Raw genomic sequence first — 23753 nt, 5'->3', positions numbered from 1 at the left:
TTACTATTATATTACCTACTAACTACTCGGCTTTCGCTGCAATTCGCAAAAATGTACAATTACATTATACTACACAAGAGAATCACTTTGTTATTTCATAGTTATTAACTATTACATTGCTTAACATTTTTATACAAATACAATTATTTAAAAAAGTAGTGTTAAAAACCATCCCCGATAGGAAAAGGAAACTCACGTTCATTTACTAAATCAATTAATTCTAAAACCATATAAAAAAATAAAAAACTTAAAAATTGATACATTTTTTTTCTCGAAATATTCAATATAGCCAATATGTAAATTTGATTTTCAGAAAAATTTATATGGTTAAAACACTTATTTAAGTCAAAAGGCTGATTTTTTAAAAAATTTTTAAATATAAATATTTTCGTTAGGTAAATTATAATATAATTTTTAGTTTATACATCACAAATTATTAAAATAAATACAATAAAAAATTAATAAAATTTAACATGCACTTATTTAAAAATGTTCTTATAAAATATTTTTTAAAAACTTTATTATTATTTGAAATTACAAGGTTTCTAACATAATCTAGATCGTAATTTACATAACGAAAATATACTTACTGTTATTATACTTTGTATTTCCTTGAAATTTTAATATATGTGGGTTGTATTAAATTTGGAAAAATATAATTATTATTGTCGCCCATTAGTAATGTTCTATACCTATCCAATAATCTTTATCGGCTAATTGTTTCCGACTTCCGAGCATCTATGACGGCCGGTCGGCAGCCGCGAGCCGCCGCAGAAATAAACTCTCGCACGCGCAGGAACATGTCAATACTTTACGAAAAGTGAAATATAATATTCATGTTTGCAATGCTATAAAAACTACTAAAAGCGGTAGTAAATTAAACATACTTCCTGAAGGCCGATTGTAATTTTGAAAAAATGGTTGAATTTATAAACTTCTAGACTATGCTCTTTAGGAATCACTTTTTTGATTTAAAATTAGATGTGCCAAAAATAAATACAAATGTAACGTAATTATTTCATGGAATTTTTGAAAAAAAAATCGTTATTTTAAGGTCTTTTAAAATTGAAAATTGAAAATCGACTTCCTAAATAACCTAGATATTTTGTCAAAGAGTTCATACATGTATAAAAAATTAAAATCGGACATTCCAAAGTATGTGTAATTTACTACCGCTTATTGGTCTAAAACGCTTGAAAAATTCGTCTGCTGCGACCCCCTTTATAAAATAATTTCATGGATACAAAAATTTTTGTATAGATACTTCTCCCATATTTTTCTATGGTTAATTATAAGTCCCTTTGAAACGCGAGGCCCTTTGAGGTAAGAGGCCGTGGGCAATGGCCCACTTCGCCCACGCCTAGCGCCGGACGTTTTACGCTAAGACTTTTTTTTCCGTCTACCTTAATTTAGTGAGCCGTGAACGATACGTTATCGTCATACTAACGTCACTATAGTTTTTTTCAAATTGAACGTGAACATAAAAAAAGCGGGTAAGTCGTGTATGTTGCTCTGCTGTACAGTAGGTTACAAGTGGGTTACTGTAATGGATGGAATTAAATTTGAATCCAATGATATTATATCATTGTATATACAAAAAACGATTCTGAGCGAAGAGGGTTTATCTGTGTAGGATATATTATAGATTATTAAAAATTTTCAAATCTTAGATTTAAAAAGAAAAATTTTTATGAATTTCTAGTTTGAAATAATTTGCGAATTTTCGTGATTTTACATATGTTGTCAAAATTCAAACTTTGAATGCTTGTAAAAAAAAAATTGTGACTACGCATTTCTTTTATTTTTCAATTTTTATCGTAAAAGTATATTATGAACCTTGTATTAAATTTTCAAATCTTAGATATAAAAAGAAAATTTTTTATGAATTTCTAGCTTAAAATAATTTCTGTATTTTCGTGGTTTTTACATAATATGTTGTCAAAACTCAAACTTAGAATGCTTAAAAAAAATTTATGACTATGTATTCCTTTTATTTTGCAACTGCTATTGTATAAATATGTTAGGAGCCTTGTATTAAATTTTCAAATCTTAGAATTAAAAAAGAAAACTTTTATGAATTTCTATCTAAGATAATTTGAACATTGCCGTAATTTTTACGTATTTAGTCAAAATTTGAAATTTAAATGCTTATAAAAAAAAATTGTGACTATATATTTCTTTTATTTTTCAATTGCTATTGTAAAAATATATAATGAGCCTTGTATTAAATTTTCAAATCTTAGATATAAAAGGATAATTTTTTATGAATTTCTAGCATAAAATAATTTACGAATTTTCGTGATTTTTACATAATATGTTGTAAAAATTCAAACTTTGAATGCTTATAAAAAAAAATTGTGACAATGTATTTCTTTTATTTTTCAACTTCTATTGTAAAAATATGTTAGGAGCCTTGTATTAAATTTTCAAATCTTAGAATTAAAAAGAAAAACTTTTATGAATTTCTATCTAAGATAATTTGAACATTGCCGTAATTTTTACGAAGCCTTGTATTAAATTTTCAAGCTTTTCTACAGAACAAATACATTTTTATTGATATTTATAGAAAAAAAAAACTAAAAAAGTTGAAAAATTAAAATGTCAGTAAACAGCTCAAAACAAATCTAAATATTTTGAAAATTTTATCAAATATATAAAACGCCTATATAAACATTCAGTCAAAATTTCAAGTATCTGCGGTAATTTGTTTTAAAGTTAAACCAAAATAAGGAAATCGCTAAAAGTGAAAATCCAATGTTGTAAAAATTTAAATTTCAAATGCTCATAAAAATTTAATTTGAATTTCCGGTGGAATTTTTATTTGCGATAAAGATTGAACAACTTGTAAAGAATCTTGTATTACATTTTTAAATCTTAGATTTAAAAAGAAAATTTTTTATGAATTTCTAGCTTAAAATAATTTGTGAATTTTCGTGATTTTTACGTATTTTGTCAAACTTCAAACTTTGAATGCTTATAAAAAAAAATTGTGACTATGAATTTATTTTATTTTTCAACTGCTATTGTAACAATATGTTAAGAGCCTTGTATTAAATTTTCAAGCTTTTCTGCCTAACAAATAAATTTTTATCGATATTAATTTTAAAAAAACTGATAATGATCGAAAATTTGAAATGCCTATGAATAGTTCAACTTAAGTCGAAATTTTTTGAAAATTGCATGTATCTATGATCATTTGTTTTAAAGTTACATCAAAAACCAAAATCGATTTTGTCGAAAAATGAGTGTGCGTAAAATTTCCCGTTTTTCTCTTAATTTTTAGTTTGTTTTTCTCAATTATTTAGAAAAGTATTAAGAATTTTTTACTTTTGACCCCCCAAAGTACCAACTAGATTCACTTTCTGATCGAACGAGGTACTGAAGTCAAAAATCGAAGCATTTTTACTTCCCCAAAACGTGATGACAGACACACAAAAAAAAAACACACATCATGGTAAAATCAATACATTCGAAATCCATGCTTTAACGAAATTAGTGTAATTTAAAATATACGTAAACAATAATTTATTAAATTAAAATTTATTACATATCTAGATTACACACTGATTTACGATCTATACCTAATGATTAGATACACTAGAAATTTACTATAGTATAGATACAGCAGATTTACTTATTCAGTTTTTTTTACTTGCTATATTTTACTCATAAGTTTTTAATTATTTGAATGACAATTCACATTTTTGATTTCATTCCTACCTTTTTATAAATTTAAATTAAATTCCTAACGAGTAGATCATTAGTTACAACTGTTATAAGTAACTTTAAATTATTTACATTTTGATTATATGCAATATAACTATTTGTTCGCAGTTCTATTTTATGCATTGAAGTTTTCAGAAAAATTAAAAAATAATAATGATAAAAAAAGTAAAAAGTAATTTCTTCAACAACACTTTTTTCTCATGACTTTAATTAAAAAATCTTGAAGTTAAAAATGATTTAAAAATTCAATACCGGTAACAAAGTAATATACATAGGTAATATATACAGGGTGTTCCGGGAGGATTTACCAATTATAATATCTCCTGAGATGATAAAAATATATCATAAATCTGATTTTTTTTTTATAGACTCGTGTGGACAAGGGCAACCTGTATTTTTTTTGATTGAGTAAATTTGTATGATAAAAAAGTTAAAACATTATTTTTTAACTTTTTAATTTTTGAAAAAAAAATAATTAATCTAAAATTAAAATAAATAAAAAAATAAACGTAAATGTTTATATTTTAATAAATTTGAACGATTTTTAAGACGCTCAATGTATCTATTTATCTATATACCTTTTAATTAATATATTATATAAAATAAATAAATAAATAATATTATAAACTAATACTTTCTTATTATAATTTCTGCATGTGGTAAGAAAATTAAAAATTAAATTAACGCATTCGTTTTTTCAAAAAACGTGAATGTGAACGCGTCCGTCTAAAAAAATCACAAACGTGAACACGAACGATTTCTTTTTTTAAGAATTGAATGAGAACGTTAATGTTTTATTTTTTACTGTACATTCCTGAACACTATATAATTGTTAAACTGTAAAGTGTAGTTTGTAGGAAAAGGAAACACACTATATTATGTCTGTATGCGGGGATCAGACACGTTATTCTGACGGTTTTATTATTATTTATTTAAGTAAAAATATCTTTAATTTCATTAAAAAATCAAGACAACGACAAGTTCGGAAGAAAAATTCGCTATTAACTTTAATCATAGCAAAATAACCAAATTATGTTACACATATTTCTAGTATTCATTTTTTTTAACTAGTTGTTAAAAGTTATAAAAAAGTTACTGATAATATAACTTTTTAACTACCTAGTTACCTACTGTCCAGCTTTGGATACCTCTATACTTTCCAATTAAAATAAAATCAATAGTATTTAATTATAATATGCTCAGAAAAATCGAGCGGTGTTTAAAATCCCAAAAAGTAGGTGGTTAGTTAATAGCTATACAATATACTACATCGGCGTAATTCCATTAAATTTCAACAGGTGCAACATTTTTATCGGTCCAATAATCGTAATGACAAATTAATTCATATTACTCATATTTAAAGCTAATTGCATTGCTCGCGTGTACTTTTTATATTTGATAACAATATAACATAAACAAATATCAAAATCTTTAGGTACCTATATTTTAAATACTATATGTGCTGTATCTGTATATTATATTATATTATATTATTATTATATTATATTTTATTATATTATTATTGCCGATAATAGGACCGACTAGACTATATTATTTTGTAAATTTATTCATAACTTATTTTTCCTTTTTCAAGTAAACCATTTAATTAAAATGTAATTGGAACATTAATTGTGTATCACATCGTATTTTTCCTTTTACCAAATTGTATAGGTATTATGCAACACTGGTGGCCTTTTTCTACTTTAGTTGTTAGTGGTTCTTTATTATCTATGTTAGTGATCATCGCTGTTATCACTGGCCGTGTTCGTGATAGCACGGTTATCTACAAGTTGCATTGATTATAATATTCATAAATTTCAAATAATATTGTTTGTTATTATTCCGCATTTCCAGAATTTGGTAATTTTAAATTTACATCTTACTGCATTGGTAGGTAAAGATCTGGCTTGCGACTAAATAAGTTCAGATTTGACAGAACTCTATTATTTATTAGTCTGAAGCAGAAAAAATGTCAGAAAAAGGTGAGTCAAACATTACCTAAATGATTTTTTACTTATTTCGAACATCTTTGTTTACTTGTCACGAAAATACTAAAATGTTGTGTTCTTTAACTTAATAATATGTCAGGGCACTATTTGTTTTCTCTCATTGGTCTATGGACAACATAGCAAATTGGTAAATGGTTAGCTAAGTATTGTGAAATTCACCTATTATAAATCAAGAACATTAAGATTAACTGTGTTCTTATATTAACTTTTTTATAATATTTACGGTACTTTTCTGTTATCCCTACTACCACGACCCTCAATTCTGTTATCTTGACTACCGCGCTGATGCCGCGACTACTCAATTCTGTTTATTTCGACTACTATAGTACTATCCAGATAGTTCTGTATTTTAATACATAATACACAATACACATCATGAATTGCCATTTATGTAACAATGTATATTAGTATAACGTTTATGAATAGCAATCACATAAATTATTACAGGTGTAAAACCACAATTTAAGGTAGTACTAACTTAAATCGTGTATAAAACATAAAATCATCAATATTATCACAAACCGTCAAATTATAAATTCTAAAATTATCACAGCAGTGGAAAGTTATTACAATATAAATCAAAAAGTCATCAAAATAAATCAATAGATCAATAAAAAGTCAAGCGGTAGTCGCGGCATCGAGCGGTAGTAGGTATAACAGAAAAGTACCTATTTTACTTTTAAAACATGATATGAGTGTTTTTAAATGATAATATTATACACACTTTAAACTCTTATAATAATTGAAACACTGCAAAAAGGTTAAAGTTTACAAATAGTGCACCAACATTATCTTAAGTGTAATACCTAACTAATACATATCAAGCAGATTTTTGATGTATTTTTAAATTAAGAGTTAACTTAGTCTTTTCAATATTTTATATTGTATGTACATTTGTATTAATATGTATGTTAGTTAATTTGCTTGAGTCGTGATTGTATCAAATCTAAATATTCAAACAGTCATTGTCAACTGTTTTTAAATTTGACAATTTATAAAGAGCAAAGATCATGCTTTGTTTCACGGCACATCCTGAGGTGGTCTGCTCACTGCTGTGTACCGATCCCATTTTGAACAGAGTACAGTTCCAATAGAACATACATTTTAAATTCTTGTAGAACCATTTTTAGGGATATATTTTTAGTACAAACATTTACTAAACTATTAGTTCAAATTTTGAATTATATATATCAAAATGTTCATAAAAACATGATCCACTCATTAAGTAAAAAACGGGAGTTCGTATTTGAAAAACAAAAGTTTGAATCACTACAGAACACTTCTTATGTAGAACAAAAAAAATTCAAGAACTTTAAAAAGTTTTCCTTGAATATATTTAAAAATAACAAAAATCAGATTTTGAATCAATTCTTTATTAAAGCAAAAATGGTGAATTTTTGAAATTTCAGACAAATTTTGATGGTAAAACCAATATTTATAGTCAAATTACTTTTTAAAATTTTTTTAAATATCAATATTTTTGGAGTAAATTAATTTGAAACATATTACATTTTTTCAAAATACTCTTTTTGAGAATTTTCTGATAAATTTGTTTCTCAATAAATTATTATTTATTATCCATATATAATTTTCATAATTATTGTCATTTATTTTTAACTAGTATACAGTATTTTATTAAATTATATATTATGTATTTATGTTAAATTGTGTCATTGTGTATATAAAGATATTATTTTAAGATATAAAAATAAATTAATTGTTGGTTTTCTTTTTCTTCATAAGAGAATTTATACAATTTTGTGTAGGTTTTGTATGCTTTTAAGTTGATAATGATGATTCATTTAAAATTGATAGTAATAAATAGTGGTATAGGTATCTATTTCCAACCAGACATTTTCATGAGGAAAGCGTCAAGAGAATATATATTACTATTAAAATAAAAATTTAGATTAAATAATGATACTGAATAATATACATCAGTGTATAAATACTAAATGGTTAGGTTAGACAGTATCATAAATGTTAATGCAAATTAGCATAATTTAATTTATTGTTTTAAATTATATTTTAAATAGTAATAACAATATTTTATATTTTCAGAGTCTAAAAAAAAGGTTATATCTCAAAAGGATTATCTAAAAAGATATCTTTCTGGCATAAAGAAGAAAAAAGATAAAATCAAAATTCAAAAAAGGTATTTTTTTAATATATGACCATGGGTTTTGGCCCCATTTTTAAGTATTTTTAAGTGAATGTATAAATTTCTGGTTGTATTATTGTTAAATTTTGCATAACTTCCAACTTAATTATTTGTTTTAATTAAGGATTTGATTTTATATAAACAAAAAACTGTAGCTTTTATATAAAGCAGGGGTCTTCAAACTTTTTCAAGGGCCATATAAAAATTCAAAATTTTTTAGTGGTTCAAACATAAATTAGGTATTACATATAATTTTTTATTTTATTGAAATATATATAATATATTAATATTTAAAAAAATAATTCTTATAAGTTATAATATACTTCTTAATATAATTATGAGATACATGTAGGATTAAAATTTTGGGTATTATACATATTTTTAGATCATTAATTATAAGGGTGAAAAATTGTTTGCAGGCCTTTATCTAGCTAAAATTTAAAAGTGAAGCATAAAAACATAACAGAATTTAACACAATGCTCAACTTTACCATTATATACTAAAATACAAACAAAAATACTTATATTTATGACATTTCTGTTGTAGAGTACAAATTATTGATGACAATATTGATTATGTTGAAAATGAAGATGGAAATAACATTGAATTTGATCCTGTTGATGAATTTGCACCTCAAATTGTAGGTGTTATTGATGAGAGACCTCAAGATATTAAGACATTGGACATGTACAAAAATAAAAATCGGTGGAAACGATTAGGTGGAGATAGTGACATTGAAGAAGATTCTACTAAAATCAATGTTGATCAAGTCAACAATTATGTACAGCAAATAAATAAATCCACTTTAAATGATATCATAAAAGAGGTATTTTAGTCATAAGTTAAATTTTAAAATAAACATAACAGCTGCTAGGTATAAAACAGGGGCGTATTTAGATATTTTTTTTTTTGGTGGAGTGGGAGGGCTGTGGTATTTTCTCCAACTGAAATTCCCAATTCAGCCTATTAAAATCATAAGTTTAGAAAATGAGTACACAATTTTTAATTTTTGTTATGATTTTTAATGTTTTAAAAGAATTAATAATAAAATAATAATAATAATAATAATATAACAAATCTTATTAAATTTAAATTTCTTTCTTTGCGCTGTTGGCAAATTTGTCTAATAAAATGTCATCTGGTATGTCAATGTCTCTATGAATAGCTAATAGTACAAGTCCCACTAGTCTGGATTCTGAAGTTGTATTTCTTGTCTTCTCAACGTCGAAAAGCTGCAGTCAGCTGAAGCAGTGGATTATAGTATTATAGATACTATTTTTAGTAATTCATGTTTGGGTAAATTGAATTATCACAGATACTCAAAGTTTCTATAGCAGTTTTGGGCCTTAAATTGTGTTCAATATTCTTCCACTTAACTTGCCAAATTTCATACTCTACTTCTATAACGTCATATTAAGCCCGGATAAATCATTTTCATAAAATTCAACATCTTTTATATAAATTATACCTGATTATACCGTATAATCGTTACGAACAAAATCGCCAGACACATTGCATTAATAACTTGTTCGTTGTTACCTACTAATAATTCTTTATAAAATTATATAGAACTTTTACGATTTACATCTGATAGGACATAATAAGCAGACTTCATAAATAATTCCTGGTTTTCTAGGAGGGGGGGGGAGCTGAAGCCCCCTCATCGCCCCTCCCAATAAATACGCCACTGATATAAAATATTATTCTTAATTTTTAGGAAAATGAAGAGTCAATAGAAAATGGTATGCCTATTAGACGTGACCGAAAAACGGGTAAGAAACGAGACCTCAAAAAAGAAAGAGAAGAAGAAAGAAAAAAAGAAGAAATATTAAAAGAGCATAAAGCAAAATATGCTATATGGGGAAAAGGGTACCTAATTAATTTGTACATTATTAATAATTATTGATGGAATCATTAACCAAGTATTAAATATACTTAAACTATTAAATAAATCCAGGTCCATTGTAAGCTGACATAACAACGGGCAGCCCAAAACAAATATTTCCAATCCAATATTCAGTTTCCCGAATGAAATAAATATTATGTTTAACCCTCTACTTTCTCTTCTCACCATTCTTATACATAAAATTACAGTAAATTATCTATGATTATTATCTCTCATTCATAGACCTTAAACTAATAGATGGAGCATGTCCAGCCGGCGAGGTTGGGTTATATATTATGTATAGTAATATACTGTTTATTATATCATCGCACATGTGTGGTGTGCTACCTTGATCACCACCATTTTGTATAGACGTCAAAACTACTACCACATTGTGTCTATTGGTATAAAGTCTATGGTCCAATTGACAATTGCAATTAATATTATCATTATCATCTTTATTATTTCATCCCTTTTATCTTTTAGCTCTTAGCTCAGTTATAAATGTTTATACAGCCCTACGGCTATATTAAATCGCCAAATAATATTTAGGTATTATTTAATTTTAATTGTTGTATTGCACTATAGTATTGAACTAATAGTTATTTAAAAAAAATGAGTATAATTAAATTAAATTTCTTAGTAATCTAACCGTCTTATGCAGACTGGGTAAGACACATAAATTAATTTTATATAAACTTTATAATTTTAGTGTAAAACAAGTCAAGGATGCTGAAGAACAATACCAATCTGATTTGCATGAAATGCAAAAACCATTAGCAAGATATGCAGACGATCAAGACCTGGAGAATTTGTTAAAGTCTAAAATCAGAGAAGGAGATCCAATGCTTGAATATATCACAAAAAATAAAGGATCAGGTGAAGAGTCTCCTGATGGTGTGAGACATGGTAAATTCCTAGTTTTTAGTATTTTAATAAATGAACCGTGAAGTCAAATTCTTAAAAGTTCTAAAAATTATTTAAATAAATAATATGGAAAATGTTGATGATTTTTTTTTTTTTAATTATTTCTTCTTTTACTTATTATTAAATTGTACAAATGTAATTTCCTAACACACAATGATTCTTTGATCTAACAATGTTTGTAAATTTTAATCACCTGTTAAAACATATTTAATGATAAATAAAATGATTTTTCTCTCAGTCCACAGTTAATATAAATGTAGTTATCATAAAAAATTATAATATTTTTTTATTTTTTTTTAGAAGTAAGAGAGTTTCGAGGATTTTGTCCACCAAATAGGTTTGGCATACGCCCAGGATTTGCTTGGGATGGTGTAGACAGATCAAATGGTTATGAACAGAAATGGCTATTGCAGCTAAATTCTCAGAAAGCTGTGGGAGATGAAGCATACAAATGGAGCTGTTCTGACATGTGAATTTGTGTGATCAAAGTTTCAAGTTTATTATAATTGGCACCTATAATTATGTTAATGTGTATTCAGACCAAAGTCTATTATTATTAAATTATAAATATTTGTAAAATGTCTAAAACAATCAAGTGTGAACATTTTGTTTAAAATAAAAGTGGCTATTATAACCTACAATACTTTTAAAATATTGAAAAATAGTTTAAATTTTTCTTCTGATTCATGTGTGAAAAACATATAAGAAGGATTGGAGCTAGTTTCTTTTTATTTGTGGTCTCAATATATAAAGAAATGTCATAGATGAATTCAGCGATTTTACAATTACAAACAGATATAATGACACAGAATCTAGATCTTAAATTGTGGATAAAACTGATTATTACTTTTTAAAACAAAATGTTAAGAATCGTAATGAAAAATGCTAACACCTGTAGCAATTTATTGTGTATAGTATATAGCATACCTATTGACGATAGACATAAATATAAAAATGGAAATAAATCGCCTACTGACCTAGACCCATTAAGAAAGGATTTTCTGGTAAGCCTCCATCAATACTATACTAGGTGGCCCCAATTCCAAAAAAGTGGGCAAGTAGGTGTTTGTTAATATGTAATGCTGATATAAACAATAGAGGTAGGTTAGCTAAAAAGGGCCAAAACCAAAGTCATACCACTCGCAGCTAAGTGAAAAAATTCACGTTATTTAGTTATTATAATAGGTATATGTATTATGTTTATAACATAACATGTAAGTGCATTACGACAATAGCTGGTCGTAAACTTAAATACGTAAAACATGCACATTGCACAAAGAGTATACACATTGATAATTATAATGCGTAATTTACTATGTTACTGTAACATAACAGGTAGGTGCATTACAACAATATAGTTGGTCGTAAACTTTGGTACACAACACATATGAACAGTGTACATGTGTTGTTAAATATTATGAGGGATTACTTCCACGACGGTCTGGTCACGTAATTGAACGATAACTTCGACCGCAAATGCTTTTCAGATTCAGCATCGGCCTTTTGCTCGGGTTCGGATTGACTATGGCTGCTTATGACAATTGTCTTCGCAGTTGGTGGCCAGTGCTTGTGGACTGACAGTTTGTTCAGGTTATACATTCGCCGCAACAGTTGCGTTTTGGTGGGTTTGACGCACAGAGTCCAGCTCGAATTGCCACCTTTTTCCGATGCGATGATGGCCAACGATCGGCATCTCGAAGTCTGACGTAGTCCAATGGAAGGTGTTGGAGCATCTGTTGCTGCCATCACCACCTCCTCTGTTACGACGTCGCCGTCTGTCGAGTTGCTATCAATGACGTCCAACACCACCAAAAACGGACGAATATTGTTGCCGGGTGGCACTGGGTTGGCCTTCCGGTAATTTCGATTGATCGCGTGTCCGCGCTTGTTCCTCATGCAGCGGAACTGTTCCACCTGAGCGTGACAATTTCACGTAGAAAAGTCGCACATGTACAAATTAGGCACATAATAATAATAATAATTTTATTTTTTCATAATATATAATATTATTTGTATACGTTTTGACAGGTATCTGGTACACGGGAACATTGTATTATTTGTAGATTATAGGGATAGGCTCAACGAAATTTAGTGACGCACTCAAATAACAGTATAAGGGTGTCGGTCGACAGCCCTGCCCCTATCAAAATGGTAAATATAACTAGTAACTATTTAAAGTGTTTTTAATGTAACAACATTGACAAAACAAATTTTTGTTTGGAAATTTAATCAATGATATGATGGTATGTTGTAAAAAATTTTAACACCCCGTACAGAAAACTAGTGTGGGCCACTACTGGAGTATGTGTAACTGCTGTCTGGAATTGCGAGATTGTCTGTTCTGAACGTGTTCCAATAAGTTTTTAGTTGGCGTGGTTGCTGCTTGCCAATAAGACGATAGGTAGGTATAATACTAATAACAGTAATAACAAATAATAATGACTAAGTGTACTCGGGCTAAAAAATAATGTTGTATTAAGTGTTATAACTTTAAATATGTACTACGATATGTCGATTATTAGTTACATGATCCATAACGGGCAATAGATCCACACATCATATTTTAATATTCTGTAGAATTTTAGATTCCGAGCGAAGCGAGTGATAGACTGTTGTGGCGGACTTCCGATACCGACAGCGGTAAATACTGAAAGCTACCTATCCCTAACTAGGTATATTATATGGTAATATGTTACCTGTATATGAAATCTGATTGTTGCATAATTCAAGAAAAATCATCTCATTATTTTTATACTAACAGAAAATTATAGTAGGTAATTAAAAAAAAGAAACAATGACTTTACGCCAATACCTATCTGCTAAAACTGTAATATTAAGTAGGTGATAACGACGTACCTATTTACATGACAAATTAACTATTAATATGTATTAAATTTCTTATGCTAATAACCTATATGTACCTGGTAGGTATATATAGCCATATAAATTATATATGTACCTGTTCACGATTAACATCGAAAGTTTTAGTAAACACTATCCATTGAGTTATGCCACATTTGCATCCACGTTTATCGATTTTGCCCAAGTACGTAAAATACTCACATGGTTGATTATAAATTAAATAGCTTAAAGGAAAAACCGGTATTCTAGCTGTTTGTCCAAATGTTCGTACATTACTCAAATTAGTAGTTATGTGATCAATACCGAAATGTTGGTTTTCTGTCACCTATGAAATATTAAATACCTGTATACTGTTATACTTAACTTATTATATTGGTAAGCGTCTTTACTATTCGATCATTGTAAATTTAATGTATTATACTATAATTTACCTACTTATAGTAATAACTACTTATAAACTGCATTTTGCTAAAGATATTTAAACCCAGCAACCTAGGTATATATTATGCAATATGCATAGAAATAAACAAATTTCAAGTTTATGAAACCTTTGTTTGGAAACTCTCGCGTATTGCACTTAATAGAGATTTGTGGATAATAGGTTAGCTACCCCTGACTTAGATAATAATATTTAGGTATATTTAGCATTAAATAGATATTAGGTAGTAGGTTCATAGCTCATACTAAGAAACAAATAATAACAGCGTGAAAAAGTAGTTCTAGAAACAATATACTCACTAAAGAAAATTATATGGAACACTTAAATTATATTAATATCAGTATAGGAAGGTGGCTGGTAGGATACACGTTCAATATACTTACGTTAAATAAATATGCCAACGTTACTAAACCATTATTTATTGATTCAGCTTCGAAAACTGTTTGACACGACCCTTTGAAAAATATTAAATGCATTTCCAGCTTGTGTCTAGAGAAGGAGAAAGTATATTAATGGTTTTTTTAAAACTCGTTATCAGTGAAAAACTATAGCTTCACCTAAACCTATAGGCTAATAATACCTAGGGTAACAGCTTAAATTTTCATTTGACATTTATCAAGGAATTTAATGTTTAAAGCGTTTCAAATGGGTTTACTGTAGCGTTATTAGAACTATAAATGAAGCATAAATTATTCATTGTTAGGCATATACTATATAATTTAATATACGCGGTATTGCTTTTAGATGGATAAACGAATCATTTGAATAATATGCCCAGTGTGCTGGTTGCTTGGATTCTGCTAAATTGGTAACTTAAAAGTTATAATCTCGAGGGTACATGAATTGCGTATACCAAGTCAGGTAAGCCGTAAATGTCCTTTTTGAATAAATTACGTCCAGGTAAATTACATTACTTTTTCACCCTGCAGTTAATATTCAAAAGTGGTTCCTAAAGTAAAATTGAAAAATACAATTTAAATTTGAAAAATAATTTACTGCAATTTAATGTATGTTATAGATTCTAAACGGAACGATGACTGTATTGCTTTTACAATGATATATAGGTTTTTTCTGTCTGTACCTAAATATTTGTTAAAGTAGAAATAAAGTTTCGATTTTCAACTACAGCATCTTTTCTTATGGGGAAGCGAATCTCGATAAGTGTGTGAAAGCGGATGTAAAAAAATGTGTAATCCCTCCCCTCATCAAACGAACAAATATCCTGAGCGCGCGCATAATACTTGCCCTCGACCGTTGACGATATGTTCGTTGACGACATCACCACTATCGACGTCCGTCCAGTGGAAATGCAAATGAGAAAAATTATACTTGTCGTCTAGATTGGCACCCATGATGCAAGGTTTTCGATCGGCATCCCATAATCCATTCATCGTTACTGTACATTATAATGATGCACGTTTCACACGATGGAAATAATAAATCGTGTTCGACACGAATAATTGCGCAAATTGGGTAACATACTAACATAAGACACATCTAATGTATTATCTAGGTATTCACTATTCACACGGTTTTCGTTAATGATTAAGAAATACATTTATGATCTTTATAATATCAATATTCTATAATTATCATTTTTAATTTTAGATTCTGAGCGGAGCTGAGAGATTTTTAGTGATTATTTACAATGATAAGTGAGTTGTAAAAATGATTCAATCTTTAACTTAAATGTTTTTTTCTGATATCAAAAAAGTTGATAATTTGAGGAGTTAAAGTTCAAAATTCCTATAACTTTTCTTAATAATTAAAAATTAATAATATTGTGGGAAAACTTAAAAATGTTCACTAAATATTATATTAGTGTATTTTTTAACCATAGAATAGTTTAGAATATTTTTATTCTTTTTGCATTTCCAATAGACATTTGGAAATTTAAATTTTTATAGTTTTTTTTCTATGGCTAAAAATTAAAATTAAGTACAAGATTCCTTACAAAATGATAATTCTAGAATTTTTAAGAACTTGAGTGGATCTGTTTTAGAATTTTCACGAAATTAAGTATTCAAGCATAATATATAATCTCATAATATTTCTCATCAAATTATTTTAGATGCATTTTGCTGTAAATCAAAAAGTATTAACCGTGAAACTTGATACATAAATTAATATTTTCTATAATCGATACCAGGGCTTCAAACCGTAGGTAATGATTTTTAGTGGGTAATGGTTTTAGTTCGTCTACTATTCTTTTCGGTTTTAAAAACCGGTTAATATTGGTTTCATATTTTATAGTTTTTTAAAACCGTTTTTCAAAATAATAAAACCGGTTAATTTTGTTCTTTTAAAATTATAGGTATATAATTTTTTTTTATATAACAACTTTATAGGTAGGTACCTCAAACAGATTGTTGTCATGATTATGAAATAATTTACACATTTTTAAAATTTAATTAATTTAATTAATTTAATTAATCTTTAATTTTAAAAATGATAGCGTATTTTCTATAAATAGTGTGGTGGGAAATTAGTAGCCAGACCACAGATATATGCACAATAAGTCAATAACTATATATATATATCTGTGAGCCAGACTAAAATATTAATAAATCGTGGTCCGTGCATACCTACCACTATAATTTTTCATATTATTACAAACAACACAGTCAGACCAACTTAACAAAATCTGTAAAATTAAATATTATTATTCATAATTATTAAACATTTAATTATTTCTGTTTGAGAACTAAAAATATTTCTGGTTAACTATTTCGTTTTCGTTTTATAAAATAACTAATTGTGGTTCCGTTTTTGTTTTCGTTCGTATAAATTTTCCGAAAAAACCAGTTAATAACAAAAACGGTTTTAACCGTTTTGAAGCCCTGAATTCAATACAATATAAAAATAAAATGGCTTAATTGTTTTTATACAAATATTTGTGAAATTTTTTCAGGCGTTCAAATAATAATAATAATGAAATTAAAATAAATTACTATGTATACCTATTCTATATGATCAAATATACGAGTAGGCTGACGGACGGTCTCCGCTCAAAATTGTTTTTTGTATAATAATAAAATAAGCATTGATTAAATAATTACCATTAAATAAATATTTAACATATGCATAACAGTGTCTTACTCAGTAACGATTTACAATTCATCAGAACAAGTAAGTAGGTACCTATACTTACCTTTATTGACTATTGAGTTATATACCTGCACGCATTTTTTTAGCATTGAAAATGTCTACAACCACCGAATTATTATTGTATTAGAAAAGCGTAATCCGTGTAGTCATATAACAAGTCTCCAATGCACAGTGGCGTATTTAGGAATTTGTCATGGGGAGGGTTCAGACAATTTTCATAATACAGATCCCTGGAGGGCTTCGCCCCCCCCCCCCCAATTACTTACTCTTTATTAAATAAATTTACCATATTTTATATTTTTATATAGAAATTCAATTTATTACAATAAATTAACATATATCCATTTTGATGTTAATTATTTATTTTTAAGCATATCAAACAACATTTATATTATAAAATCCAATTTTCTAGGACTTAATGACATTTCATTAATTATTTCATCAACATCTAGATGTATGTCCCGATGAATAGACATCATAGCTAGTCCATTTAGCCTCGTCTACATAATAATACAATAATTAAAAAAAGCGGGTAAGTGGATGTCGCTCTGCTGTACATTAGGTGGTGGGGTGGACCTCTAACTAGGGTAGGTTAGATTTGAATGCAATTATAGGTATCATTGTATACAAAAAACGATTCTGAACGGAGATGATTTGTCAGTCTAGGATATATTATATTTGAATATTGTCATATTATATTCTATTTTGAAACAAATATTTAGTTAATGTAATGCATATAGTAATACGTATAAAAGTAATAAAGAGCTTACAAAATAATTCAGCTTACATATTAGTATACATATGTTATTTAAATGCATACCCCAGACCCCTACATCCCACAAATGACGCCTGCAATGTGTCCAGTAATTACCAAAAAGTAGTTTAGAAAATTTTTACATCGATCGTTTAAACAAATATATGAAGATACTTAAAATAGGTACCTAGTAGTCAACAGCCAGTAGTAACTATACTAGTATAGTCTATATAGTAGGTAAGTATACTGAACGCATTGGACTAAGTATAAACAATTTAATTCAGTTACCTACTACAGTTTCAGAACGTCAATATTTATTGTTAATTAAAACCATAAATAAGATTATAGTAATCTCTATATGGATAATATTTTGTGATTTCGCGATTGTAACCTTACCAGTCAGACCGTTGTTTTGAAGTTTTATTTTTTTGGGCAATACATCAAAGTACCGAAATTCCAACGGCGGCATTGTCGTGACAAGCATGTCGTCAATGTTGACGGCTAGCGGCGACATGAGTATGTCGTCGACGTCTCTTTTCCACATATCTCGCATCATTTGTAATGATTCGTCTACACCATGGGAAATATCTATTGTAGGTATAATCAGTGGTGTATTGGAGGGTATACGGGGGTATACGGCGTATACCCAAAACGTATTTGTCGATCAGAGCGTATAGCTTTTAAAATATACTTAATACGCAGGTATACGCCCGTATAGGAGCTATCCGTATCTATACTATCTAATCAATTACAAGAACGTACAACTACACTTATTCAAGGCCAAAAGCACATTCAAAGAACAATAAGGATTATAGAATCATTTAAAGTTACTCCGGGAGAACATATGTCTGAAGTTTCTACACTTAAAGAAGTTATGGTATTTAAAAATATTCAACTTTCAACTAACACTAAATTAATTACTATTAATCCAAAACAGTTTATTTCAAGCATTACCAATAATCTTAAACATAGATTACTTGAAAATAGCAATGAAGAGACTATTATTCAGGATTTGTTGATTATGGATATTAGCATCTGGCCAGAAAATACTAATATTAGGCACGGGGAAAATGAAATGAAGCGTATACGTAAACGTTTTTTACTTAATGAACAAAATGCTATCAATGGTCTTCGACAACTAACTGAAGATAATACACTTTTGCCAAAAAAAGTCATGCCTGAAGTCTATAATTTGTGTAAAACATTTCCAATATCAACAGCTGAGTGTGAAAGGGGGTTTAGTCTAATGAACAATATTTGTACAAAGCTTAGAGCTAGACTAACAATAGTAAACATAGCTAATGTAATGTTTATTAATATAAATGGCCCTCCATTGGACAACTGGAACCCTGAATATTATGTTAAAACATGGCTGGTTCATCATAGAACAGCTGAAGATTCAAGAACCAAACCCAATCAGCCAAACAAACATAATGTCCAAGAAGAAAAAATAAGTTTGTGGAAAATATTATAGTAACTACTAACTAGTAATAAATTATTTAAAGTTGTATTTGTTATTAATAAATTAAGTTACCAATCAGCTGTTAATATTTGTCTAGAATTTGCTACTTTTTAGATATATGATTAATTTGTGAAAGACATCACCATTTTAAAATCAAAAATTTTGTTAATAAATAAAATACAATTTTATCTATTGAGTGAGTATCTGAATAATAGTTAAAAGTATATTAACAATTAACATACAAACTGAAATACTGTGTATATAAAAATAGAAAAAGCGAAGATTATAGTACAAATTGTTTAATGTAGCTTGTAATGTATTATGTAAGTAATATTTCGAGCGTAGCGAGAAAATTTTTTTTTTTGCAATAAAATATAGCTTAAAGTGCGTATACCCAAAAATTTGTTCACCAATACACCACCACTGGGTATAATAAAATACTGAGTAGAATGCAATAAACATACCTAGTTTAGGTTAGAACATATAGAAACTTTGCACTTAAATCATCGGTACCATGAAAAACAATTACGTGTGTAAAAATAACTAGGTACAGTAAAAATAATATATATGATATTTGTAATTTCACCATATGAAATTTCGTGTGTTAAATTTGAATTTAATAATAGACAATGAAAAATATGTAATTATTATAATGGGGAATATTTCTATCATATTTTATTATTAACTATCATTACTAACTTTTGAATCAATACTAGCTAGGACCTTACCGTAGGATTAAGAGAATGGCGGTTCATGATGGCAGGCCCGTATTGGCCCAACCAGGGTAGACACTAGATAGTAGATACATTAGTCAAAATATAAATATTTAAAAATTACTTTGAGTTAGAAATTCATAAAAAATGTTCTATTTATGTCTTAGATTTGAAAATTGAATACAAGATTTCGAATTAGTCTTCCTATCTAAAAGTTTACGGAAAAGCCTATTAACTTTTTACGAGTGGTTAAAGTTTAGATGTTTTTTCGACTTAAGATATTCAGCTGAAAATTAATGAATTTTAATCGAATGATTTTCTTATTTCTTGTAATTTTTGTATTTTTGTATTTTTTTGTAAAATTCTTTATTAGGTCATTTTTTAAAGAGCTGAACAATAATAAGCTTAATTGATAAGAAACTAATAAATATTAATGTGAAAATAAAATAGTAAAGAAACTTTCAATTTGTATATTGTTTTTAAGTCAAAGACGTGTATATTTTTCATAAATATACATTACAATTTATTTTATGCATTGGTACTTACTTAAAACTCATTATATATTTGGTAATTAGTTTTACAGTAGTTATAGTTTAACATGTTTATCTAGTTCATTTTTAAAAATAACTTTATAATCACTGCATATAACAAACAGTATTTAACAATCCTTTATTTATTATTTTTATATTACTATTAGAATTATGATGTTATATTTATTGTTATGAAAGTAATTATTGAGTATAATAAAATTTATTTTGAATCCTAGATTAATCAATAGATTTTCTAAGTTGAACAAATATTGTCAAATTAAAATATATTATAACAAATAAATACCTAATTTAAATTATTAATTTATCAATATATCGTACAATTTTTAAAATATTTTAGACTTTTGTTTACCTTTATTGGAAATGTGTTGCATATCACTCTTGGGGCAATCTTATACGTATAATCAACTTTCACAAGATTATGTTTTGACCCATAGTATCACAAAATTATATTATAGAAATTAAAGTTGATACTTTAAAAATTATAGTGCATAACTATGGTACCTAATCAATGTTCAAACAAAATAAACTTCAGACAATTAATAAACAAATCAACAATAAAAAAATGTGTTTTTAAGTAGCCAATTACATTTATATTCATAAATCCTTTAAATCTTGTTCTTAGAAATTAATAAAATGAGTCATATAATGGAACCTTAAGGTTTATATCAACTGTCGATTCAGGACATGGTTGAACGTCTCCAGTTTCCGCTATGCTTCTCTAGTGTCCACTGGGTCTCTAAATGTTGTGGTCTGCTGCAAGGAAGAGTACCTTCAGTTAAGAATTATGAATTTATGATGCATTGACTCATAATTGAAAATGTTATACTTACTTGCTTAATTTTTAAAATTATATTACAAACATATAGATATTGTTGTACTAGATATATGGTTAATAAAAGTAATAAGATAATATATAAGTATGATATAAATTTATATTAATTGCTAGTTTGCTACCATATTAATTTTTAACCATAAATATCTATAATTTATTGATGTCTGTCATTTGTAAGTACTAAGTTTGAGAAAACATATGAGAGTGTAGTGTACTAGTGTATATCCTCTTAAGAGGATTCGATAAAGGATTTTAGACATTTTCTTTGCAAAACGTATCAATTGATTAATTGAAGGTTAAATGATAAGAACTGTAACTATACATTTTAATTTGTCATCAATATTGACTTTTCCACATTTTTGATATTATCTCCCAAATTCCTAAAAAATTATATATTTATATACAATAATAAAATAGAAATTAAAAAATTGTCATATTTCAATATTTGAAGAAGTTATAATCAAAAATGTGAACTGAAAAAATAGACTAGATGACAAATTCAAATCTGTTTTCAGAATTTTTATCGCTTCACCATACTGATCGGTACGTTTGGCAAAGAATACGACTAAAATTCTGTGTCACACATGTGACATAAAATTTGAACTTAAAATGCATATAAAAATAAACATATCTTTAATAGTCATTTTTGAACTTTCATTAATAAAACTTGTAAGAAACCTTACATTACAATGTCTAAACTTTTTAACGGTCTCTTAAATTACCTACTTTAAATTTTTAATTAAGGCAACTTAAAAGTACCAACTATAGATTCACTGTTCTATTATTAGAAAGGATGCTGAATCTCAAAAATAAGAGAATTATTACAGACAGAAAAATAATACACATTGCCTACTATAAACAAAATAGTAGAAAACTAGTAAATACAAAACATTTTTAATTCTATAGTTCTTAGTAAAATACTAAAATGTGGTCGCTGCTGAGCATAGAGTAATATAGAGGGGCCGTTGTAATCATAAATTGAAGCCAAAACTCGGACTCCTTTTGACTTAAATTTTGTTATACAAGCATTATAGGGAACGGCCCCTCTATATATATTACTCTGTCCTGCAGAGCCGTATGAATTATACTATTATGTATTGTAATAGTAATAACTAATAGTTAACCTAACTTATATTGATGAAAACAATGTATTTTTTTATCAAAATTCTGAATATATTATTTTGTTTTTGCGATTGCATGTTTTTAAGTTTTCAAAATTAATAAAATTAAAAAATCCATTCATTTTAAACACCTTTTAAAACAATGGATACTGGAAAGACCGTTCAACTCAAAATACACTACCTATTTTAACTTTATCTATAGTCTTCGGTCGATAGTGCAATTATTCCATTATGCAAGTGTATACTTTACTGTAGTAGTGCAGTGGTTCTCAAGCTTTTTTGGTTTACGGCACATCATTATACATTTATACATCACATGTAAACATGTTTTTGCGGCACACTCAACATAAATGTAATGAAATAAATTATCGTTTTCAATATTTTTACTAGCATAATTACAAAAATCAGAAACTTCTCGCGGCACACCTATAGTCGATCTCTCGGGTATATGGACGTTTCCCCCCCCCCGTGCCTTTCCCCCCCGGGGAATTTTAGCGGTACTGGTCATCCCCCCCCCGGACTGAAACGTTCCCCCCCGAATTGATGTTTATATTTTTTTACATAATAATAATTTTTAAAATAGGTACTTTGGTTTTACCAGAAGTATACGATCATCTTAATGTATGATATTGATTATTTAAACACATTTTTTTGCATTTTTTGACAATTTTAATGCGTTTTCTTAGTTTAAGGTATGAATAATAAATTATGTAGTACGACAAGTTATCGTCAATAACAATTTTATCATAGCATAGGCCTTTCCACACAAATTACCACCATTATATACCTATAATTGGTAATTATATTTATATATTGTAATAATAATATTATGTATTACATAGGTAAGTACAAGTTATCGCCGATAACAATTTTCTCATAGCCATATAGGCATCGATAAGTATTACCATTGATTATAAATGGTATTACTGAATTAGTAACCAATTAGTACGTAACTATGGTAACTTTAATACTATAAAAATAAAATATAAAATTTTTAAAATTCCAACCCTTCTTATCATCATTCTCTATGGTTATTTATTACCCAATTTAATTGGCAATGATTGATAAACCTACCTCAAATTATCTATATTCTATATTACATTTCTTGATTTTATGTCTCTTAGTAAAGTTCGTAACATTGTGCGTAAACAGTTCGTTCTTCAGTTCTTGTGACTTGTGAATTTAACAAATTTATAATGGAA

General features: G+C 27.5%; 2 protein-coding genes and 1 pseudogene across 2 annotated transcripts; 1 reads left to right on the top strand and 2 right to left on the bottom strand.

The window, feature by feature from the left end:
* Positions 1-5528: 5528 nt before the first annotated feature.
* Positions 5529-11350, top strand: LOC107162211 (BUD13 homolog). Its single transcript, XM_015509009.2, has 6 exons — positions 5529-5708; positions 7797-7890; positions 8444-8723; positions 9615-9766; positions 10495-10691; positions 11010-11350. The coding sequence occupies exons 1-6, from the start codon at positions 5696-5698 to the stop codon at positions 11180-11182; spliced, it is 909 nt and encodes a 302-aa protein (XP_015364495.1). The 5' UTR covers positions 5529-5695; the 3' UTR covers positions 11183-11350.
* LOC149060901 (uncharacterized) lies at positions 8936-9512 on the bottom strand (annotated as a pseudogene).
* Positions 11351-12069: 719 nt separating the features above from the next.
* Positions 12070-18416, bottom strand: LOC107162214 (carbonic anhydrase 1-like). Its single transcript, XM_015509012.2, has 5 exons — positions 18269-18416; positions 15256-15406; positions 14394-14499; positions 13669-13896; positions 12070-12623 (listed from the first exon to the last, which is right to left on the bottom strand). The coding sequence occupies exons 1-5, from the start codon at positions 18414-18416 to the stop codon at positions 12135-12137; spliced, it is 1122 nt and encodes a 373-aa protein (XP_015364498.2). The 3' UTR covers positions 12070-12134.
* Between the last annotated feature and the right edge of the window lie 5337 nt (positions 18417-23753).

This window comes from Diuraphis noxia, unplaced genomic scaffold (genome assembly GCF_037042655.1).
Source record: "Diuraphis noxia isolate RWA-SAM2 unplaced genomic scaffold, SU_Dnox_SAM2 contig0001, whole genome shotgun sequence".
NCBI classification, from domain to species: domain Eukaryota; kingdom Metazoa; phylum Arthropoda; class Insecta; order Hemiptera; family Aphididae; genus Diuraphis; species Diuraphis noxia.
Note: the sequence above shows the minus strand (reverse complement) of the source record. Positions and strands in the feature narration are given on the sequence as shown.